General features: G+C 40.0%; 1 protein-coding gene across 6 annotated transcripts in view; it reads right to left on the bottom strand.

Annotated features, from left to right (window-relative positions):
• Nucleotides 1-6,103: 6,103 nt before the first annotated feature.
• LOC114562491 (A disintegrin and metalloproteinase with thrombospondin motifs 2) overlaps nt 6,104-9,025 on the bottom strand; it is a 191,402-nt gene continuing 188,480 nt past the window's right edge. For all 6 annotated transcript variants that reach the window (XM_028588873.1, XM_028588875.1, XM_028588876.1 and 3 more), the window contains exon 22: nt 6,104-8,380. In XM_028588873.1, coding sequence (XP_028444674.1) covers nt 6,312-8,380 — 2,069 coding nt within the window. In that variant the 3' untranslated portion in view covers nt 6,104-6,311. The remainder of the gene's footprint in view (nt 8,381-9,025) is intronic.

Genomic DNA, 9,025 nt, shown 5'->3' with positions numbered 1-9,025 from the left:
CGGCTCAACCTCCATGCCAAATATAGTACAGCCCAAACCAAAATGCCAGCCTCTCCCAGTTTCTTCCAAGGTGTAACCATTGCTAAATTTAGACCACACCTTCAGTATACAACGGCTAAAAATGGTTCCACGGCAGCAGCTCTGTGCTGAAGCACAGAATAGGCACCCTGTGTATTTTCACCTCATGCATTTTCAGTAATGATTTTCTGCACTCACCTTTGTCTTTGGCGAGTCCAGTTGATCTTTTCTTCTCTCTGTTCTTGTAATCTTAAATATCAGTCTGGAGCCTTTTTTTCAGCTGAATCTGATTCTTTTTATTTTATGTATAGTCTCCAGCCAGTGATGCTGCTTCTCCTTGAGCGTGTCTCTGTAGCTCCAACTGTCTCTGATGAGAGGCAGCGGTAGAATGCAGATTTATCTTCTCCTCACATCCCTCCTCCCTCCCTCTCTCCCTCCCTCCCTAGCTTACTTTTGGTTTGCCCTCCTTCCCTGGTTCTAAAAATAGACACACCATCTATTTTCTCAGCCCAAGCACTGTCGGCCAACTGTATTGATGGAGGGAGAAAAACAGGGGCAGAGAAAGACGGAAGAGAGAGAAAGAGAGAGGACTAAGAAAAGGGAAGAGAAAGATAGAGAGTATTGAGAAAAATAAGAGACAGAGGGGAAAACAAAACAGAAAAACAGAGGGAGAAAAAGAGATGGAGATTTATTTTGTCTTCATTTATTTCGAGACATGCAATTAAAATTAAAATGACTGACTGTAAATGAACACAGTCACCCCCTGTCATTTTGGCAAATCTACTGAAATAATAATATTCTTTTAACCATGAAATCTACATATTGTGGAGCTAAACATGTTTGACATTGATCGTGTAAAGCATGTTACATGAGAGCTGTGTGTGTGTGTGTGTGTGTGTGTGTGTGTGTGTGTGTGTGTGCATAACACATAGAGGCTTCAACAATCTCCCCTGTCGGATAATTGTCTTAGTCATTAATTATGCTTTTTAAGTATGTAATACAATTTACCACTGCAGTTCATGTAAATTTAGACTTTAGTCCCACACTGCTTTAATTTCTAGGTAAAGACAAATTTAGTAGCAACAGTAGATTATTTGTAGATTTAATTTAACAAAAAAGCATTTGTTGGTGTTTATGAAGTTACACTAACCACCAAATTTCAAGAAAGTAATCTGATTTAAAACAAAAGAGAACTACTATTGCATACACATTTCATAATAAGTAGTCATGATGCACTTCTATAGTAGGTTAATACTTGTTAGAGCCATTTTACTTCAAGTATATAGATATTCTTGTTTTTGTTTTAAAATGTAGATGTGTATTTCAATCTATTTATGATGTGACGCATTCATGATTTTTGTAGGATCACATGACTGCTCACCAGAGGATTCATACACGAGACATCCTGCTTCAGACCCTTCAGTCTATCAGATGCCCCTGTTATGTGTGTGTGTGTGTGTGTGTATGTGTGTCTGTTGGGGGCAGCATGACCTCTGATGAGTCATATGAGTCATGTCCTCTTTGCATCCAACCTATAAAAAGATCTAATGGACTAGTCACAAAGAACTAAAATTTGCCTTAAAGACACACATGCGTACATGCTCGCACACACACACACACACTTTCACTCTTTCTCTTTTGGCACGTTGCTCAGTTATACTCTTGACAGACTCTCTGGCAGCACACGGACTGCATTAATCATGAAAAACACAAGGCACAACATCAACCAGGCTTCAATTCTAAAGTATTTCAAAAGTAAAATGGCAGGATGTAAATTTATTAAAAGAAACAACAGCAGACACAGTATTAAACACCAGTCATGCTGGCATTTGTATTTGTTGCTGTGTGTGTGTTTACATGGAAATAGCTGTCTTATCAACAGGCATGTTAAAGAGATTACGAATGGGTTGAGTTGTTTTTTGATGGCTCTCAGCAACACTAACCCATAGCATACTGTGCAAAGACAGACAATTAGCCACTGCAACGTCATATTATTGGACTACATTCAAATTGAGTCCATACAATAACTATAAAATTAATAGTGCTATTTTTTTGTCAACCATTAACATCTCCAACAATGATACACTGGAGCTCTATATCTGTCTTTTCAGTACACACAAGACATATTTATACAATGCATAGAGTGTGAGTATGTGTGACGTATAGGTAACTGAATATTTATATTTAAACATTTATGTGCATAGACTGTTAACGTCCTGCTCACCGCAACACATGATTTTGAAAGAACAAGATCTGGCAGAAAAAAAAAAAATCACATTTTGCATTAGTAAACTAGACAAATGTGTCCCCCTTTGTAGCCCACGATTTACAATATTGTCAAAAAATACCAGAGATGGCCTCATGCACTGACTTTACACACAAACAGCCCTTTTCACAGCAGGCATTTTGACTTGCCATAGGAGGAAAGGCACAGGTGTTACCAATAACATTAACGATGTCTCCGTTCTATTGTGTTCCCGTAAACCATGACAGTGAACCAGCATGAACTATAGCAGCACTCCATAATGCAGCGATAATCTTGTGCGGTTTATCCTAGTGACAAACAATGTCAGCATTGTATTTTCACAATAAAATTTACGATCATTTCAGAGTTTCTATATACAAAGGCAAAATGAGGGTTAAACACTTCCAGTCCTGTTCAGTGTGCCTCTTCTCTCTGACCTAAACCTTTTGTTGTCAGCCACTTGTAGGCTCAATAAGAATTAGATTGATGACGGGAGAATGCTAATATGTTATATGTCTAATAAAAGATTCAGTGTGTGGGTGAAGAGAGCTTGACACTTTGAGTAGAAGGATGGATAAATGGAAGGGCTCTGGTTGTTGAGCCTGGTTATTGATTTTTATCACGGAGCTTCCTGCTGCCAGAAGGACGCTGAGAAACAGCCAATAGAGTCGTCCTCTGAAGGGCAGAGAGGGGAGTTTCCTCAGAGAGACAACTGCCTTTTCCAAGAACAAGTTGTTTTGAAATATTTTTGGGAAAAATGTAATCACAAGGGGTGGGCAAAATAACAAGAGCCCATAACAGTATAATAATATAATACAGTTACAGTAAATAGAATCACATTGCAATACATCTTGATTTAGAAATTATGACTTATGAAAGATTTTCAACATTGAGCAATCCATTGCAACACAACTGCAGATTATTGCCTTAAAAAATCAATACAATTGGATCAGCACTTCTCTGAAACAGTCTCGCCAAAAACTAAAAATCATAATCAATCACAATCTTCACGTGATGGGCTGTTGGACTCCATTAGATTGTAACTGTACTGTTTTTGTGACACCTTAAGAACAAACCACGAGGGATAAGTTATTTAAATTGAGTCAGGAGAGCTATCATGAACTTATTAGTTCTCTCTCAAATATGCTGTCAGTTGCATCACTACTGTGCTTAAATAAAATAAAATAATGGACTATTATCCCCTACTGTATACAAATATTCCTCTCTATTTTGGACTTTTCCCCAAACCACAGAAATGTACCAACTACATTTCATCAATGTTTGAAAATGCAAATGTTAGACCTTAGTATTTTCTTTCCGGTATTATTTGGGTGTACACTACGCTTTTTGAGGGATAAAATCACTGTCCTAATTTGCTGCACGCAACCTTTAACAAGTGTAACAAGAATGGTGTGGCCACTTTACAGAGGCCAGTAAAGTCAGCTTTGAAAAAACAAAAGGGAAAAGAAGAAAACCCTAAAAACAACGGATTGGCTTATGAAAGATATAAACAGTGAATAAAACAAAATGCTCGACATCATGTATGTTTTTCTCTACAAGTCCAAAGACTTGCCATTTCTTTTTACGGTCAATAAGCCACAGTTTGAATGGTGTGACTCAACATTTTTCACAAAATCAATTTGAGAGTATAACCAGATGCAAAGTTATGCTGAGCAAGAGAGCGAGTGCAATGTAATGGTATATTACAGATCATTTCTACTTATAAAAACCTCAAAAAGCTCATCTCATGCTGAAGTCCACCCAAGTCAGAAAAAAAGGAATCCTTTAGTGCTCGAAGTGTAGAAAAATGACACTAAAAAAATCAATAACAATCTTTTTGAGAAACAGTATCCAGACCTCAGTCCCTGTATTCCTTTTTTAGCTTCTTTAGTTTGTTATTATTTATTATTAATAACAAACTATTAATCTGCTCAACAGTTCGCCTGTACCCCACTGCAGCCATCTCCTATTGTATCTCCTCGAACACAGGTTTTGTTCTCGAGGCTCCTAGTTTATTTTGCCGAGGACCACTGTTTTGATTTAGCATCTATGCTTCCACAAGCTCTGTGTTTTTAAAAATGGCAGTCACAACATTTTCTTTGGGGTCGTTGGTCACGATAAACCCACCCCCAGCCCCCGACGTAAGCAAGACTTGGTTCAAGACTGGTTCAAGACCAGCAAAGATTTGGTGCTCTGAGAGCCGGTTCTTTGGCTGTCGAAACTCAAAGAACTGGTTCAAGATTAGGAACTGGCTCTGCCTTTGTGGAAACAGGGTAAATGTGAACAATTTTCACTTTTGGTTTAACCTGATGTGGGGAGAAAAAAAAAAAAAAAAAGTTCCACATGAAATAAATGTAAGCAAGTCATTTCCTGGGCTACAATTTGAATTCCAGGGGGGTGTATGACTCTACTCAAGTCAGATGTTTTGTAAAGTCATCCTGCCTACTGCTGGAGCAGCTCCATCACAAATGAAGAGACTGAGCTTAGCTTAACTATATTAGACTCCATTTTAGCGATCAGTGACTTTTGGAAATAACATCAGTCCAAAGGCAGCTATGCTCTGAACAATCTGAGTCTGTCAAGATATTAAAAAAAGACAATAAAAACAATGGTTTGAGCACAAATTTATGTGTCAGATATTGCATTACTGTGCAATTAGATTTAAATATGCACCAGATTGAGAAAAGCTTGTCAACATGCTATTGATAATTTGATGAGATTGTTGGCTCAAAGGCTCCTTTTCTGAGTACTGATTGCAGCCAAAAACATAAAGAAGGGCTGCATGATAATTGTCACTGGAACAAAAATCACACAACACTGACAGTTGCAAAATACCACAGGCACTTAAACTTTAATAAATATTCCTTAAGTTCTTTTTCATATGTACAGATATCGTACAGAAAGATCCATAGATGGTTTTGCAGCTGCTGCAAGATGTACAATAATAACACTTTTAGAGAAAAGAAAACAAACTGGCCCTTAAAGCTTCTATTTGGATACAGTTAATACAAACAGGCTTGTTTATTTTAATATATTTCTTGTATTTTTTGTACGGTACATAAATAAATGCACGAGGGACATCCCTTTAATCAACACTGGCAAAAAAAGCACCATACTTGACTGGCCGTTAAAACAAAAATGCAATCAATCTAGTTTTTGTCTTCACTTATTTTTCCACCTAACTTAATGAGATATCAAAATGTATCATCAAAATTCCGGAAGCACAACATGTTTGGCAATGTCCCTCGACATGCCGTAGCTTAACTTCCTGAGAGATGAGAGAGCCCATGTAGTCAGACAGATGTTTGTTTTGGAAAAGGCAACACAATCAAAGCAGTGGAACCTTTACACAATTCAATCATACCAAAAGGAACCTTTGACTTTCTGATTGTATAGCGTTGCCATATTGCCTTCAGGCTTCCTAAAGCTCCAATTTGCACTGTGTATAGAGTGCTGGCCACTTAAGGAGACGTCTTCATCTTTTCCTACAGTAGCTGTTATCGGGGGCAGAGATATATCTGTAGGGAAATGAGCTGAAGTCCTGTGATATAATATGAAGATGGAAATTTGGATTCTAGGTGGTAGATTGTGCTGCTCCATTAAGGTCAGTAGGGATAATACCATTTTACAAACAATGTTAGACCTTATCTACCAATCCTCGATGAATCCTCCAACACGACTATAAGTGGTTTGGGGGGGATAAAATATTGGATTTGTAAAGTGCTGGCCAAACTGGCAAACTGGATGTACACTTTTCATCCCTTCTGTTTCTCATTATTGTGTTGAGACAGGCAATGTGATTTGCATCAAATCTGCTACAATCTGTACTCTAAAAGGCTTTTCTTTATTCAAAGCAACTGGTCAAACATTTGTTCACGACATTCTCTCTCTGCAACAGTCCTGATTGTCATGATAGTAATATGACAGATGTTTTGTGGAAAGGCCTGATATAAAGCATCATGGCAGTTCAGAGGGGTTTAAACAGGGCTTACAAAAGTCTGTAAAGAAAACGTTCATCTCTATAAGAGAAACGGGAAGCCTTGGTCTTTCATAATGCGTGGCCTCTCTTCATTCTGAGGAGAAAGTTCCTCTTCTCCTCCAGAAGCTCCTGAATGCGTTTGTTCTTGGTTCTCTCTCGGAGGTTGACCCGGCGCTTTGGGATCAGATTGTTCTGGGAGATGTCGTTGTCTACGCCGACGATCCTGTTGTATATGACGTCGATGGAGTTGTTCTCACTGTTCTCCTCTGGTCTTTGCTGAGGTCTGGTGATGGTTAAGATGGCTGTTTTTTCGGTTGTCAGAGTGAAAGTGGTGGAAGGTGAGTCTGTGGCAGGGTCTGAAGTTGTCGTGGGAACAGGGATGCTCACAGGTATGTACTCAGACATGTCCAACCAGGGTGAGGACGCAAGGTCCGTCATATCCTCACTGTTGATGGTCGGGATCACCATGGCGAAGGTGTCGTCTAGCACTATGGTGTCACTAACCATTCCCACATTGTTGTAGGACATTGTGAGGTCATCACCACTGAGAATGGTCCTTCCTGTTACTGTGACATCACCGCTGCTGGTCATTGTGACACCATTATACGGCATGGTTCCACTAGGCATGTTGACTTCTTCAAAATGAGCGGTTCCAGTCGGCGTTATGACATCACCAAAAGTGCTGGGTCTGGTGGCTGAAGCATCATGATACCACAGTGGGGTTTCATCTGTAGTTGCTGTGCTGTTATTGATGTACGTAACATTGATTCTGGACTCAGGCAAAGGCATGCCTGCACCTGTCGCATGTACACTAGTGGTAGATGAGATAGTGGAGGAAAGGTACTCTCTTAGTGGTTCTGGACTTGTATGTGGAGTAGGAGCTGTGGTATAATATGGAGACACTGTTTGACATTTTTTCTTTTTTGGATTAGTCTTTTTTATCTTGGCCTTATTCTGATTAACCTTGACTTGAGAGTTTGTGGCATTTTTGAGACCTGGTTTTGGGTTCTTTTGGAGATTTGTCTTTGTTTGCGTTTTCTTTGTAACTTTTGTCTTTGGCTGAATGTTCTTTTTGGGAATGGCCTTTGGTGGAGCCTCCTTTTTGGGCGTGGGTATGGGTTTTTTCTCAGGAGTAGTCTTCACCGGAGGAGTCTTATTGAGAGTGGTCTTTTTAGGGGGAGTCTTTCTGGGAGTAGTCTTTGATGGAGTAGTCTTTTTGGGGGTAGTCTTTGATGGAGTAGTCTTTTTGGGGGTAGTCTTTACTGGAGTTGTCTTTTTGGGAGTAGTGTTTGGTGGAATAGTGCTTTGAGGAGTAGTCTTTTTGGAAGTAGTCTTTTTGGGAGTAGTGTTTGGTGTAGTCATCTTTTTGAGAGTTGTTTTTTCTGGTGTATTCTTTTTTGGAGCAGTATTAGTTTTCTTTTTTGAATTGATATTTAGTGAAAGATCTTTTCTTGTAGTATTTTTTAGTGCAGTATTCTTTTTTGGATTAATCTTTGGTGGAATCACTTTTTTGGGTTTTTCCTTTGGCAGAATCTTTTTGGGCTTGGATTTTACTGGGGTATCTGTTTTTGTACTGCTTTCTGTTGGATTTGTCATAGTTGGACTGCTTGTTGCTGGAAGGTGTGTAGTAGTTATTATACCAGATGTTGGACTATTTATAGTGGTCTGTAACTGTGGATCTGTGTACTCGTCTATGTCTGGGACAGGCAGAGGTAAGGGATGAGCAGTAACACTGGGAGAAGTTGTAATAACTGAGGTTGTTGCCATGGAAAAGGTAGTGAGGAGGGCAGGGGCGCTGGTAGCAGCTGGAGGATGAGTAGTGATCATTTGTGTAGCACTTAGTGGGGAAGAAGTGGAATGAGGAACAGCAGTGGTAGAAATGGGAGGTGTAGTGGTGGTCCAGAGATTGATGTTAGCAGCTGCAATGGTGGTGATAACAGCTGAGGTGGGTTGGACGGAGGTGAATCCAAAGCTGGTGCTGGTGGGTGGAGGAGCTGTAACACTGGGCAGGATGGAAGTGATGGGGGTGGATGTGGAGCAGGACTTGCAGCACATGCGTTGGTAATCCGGTAGAGAGCAGTAGCGCTTCAGCACCTCCATACGACAGAACACAGAGCGGTCTCCATGACAACGCTGGCCTGTGGAGGAGAGAACAGAGAGCTGAGTCTGGGTGCAGTCAGTGGTAGAGACTATAAAGAGGTGTGTGTTCATATGTCCGATTGCTGGAATAGGTCTTTTGTATGTGACAGAATAAGCAACAACATTTTTTTTACATTAGCATTAGTCTTTGTGTGTATGTTCGTTTATACATGAAGTACATGCATACGTGTGTGTGTGTGTGTTAGTTCCACACCGTGCAGAGTACAGCAGTAAAGCCAGACCATTAGCAGAGGATGCAGGAAAGAAGAGGAGAAAAACCCAAACATCAAAAGTAATCATGAGATTAGTCTAGAGCAGCTGAAATGGAAAAAGAAGGTTTGCCAGTCTTGTGTTGTAACTATAACTGTACTTTAGGTCACATTGTTTCTAATTTTGACTTCATCCTGCTCATGTAGCTTTGTGCTGCCTTTGCTTCAGGTTCACAGCCTCAACCGGCCCCGTCAGACAACGCCTATCAAGAGTCTGGGTCTGCTGAGGTTTCTTCCTAAAAGGGAGTTTTCCCTCACCACTGTTGCAATAGCCACTGCTAACGCTTGCTCTTGAGGGAATTACTGTAATTGTTGGGGCTTTGGAAATTATAGAGTGCGGTCTAGACCTACTCTATCTTGTTATGATTTGATACT

This window comes from Perca flavescens, chromosome 10 (assembly GCF_004354835.1).
Source record: "Perca flavescens isolate YP-PL-M2 chromosome 10, PFLA_1.0, whole genome shotgun sequence".
Classification (NCBI taxonomy): Eukaryota; Metazoa; Chordata; class Actinopteri; order Perciformes; family Percidae; genus Perca; species Perca flavescens.
Note: the sequence above shows the minus strand (reverse complement) of the source record. Positions and strands in the feature narration are given on the sequence as shown.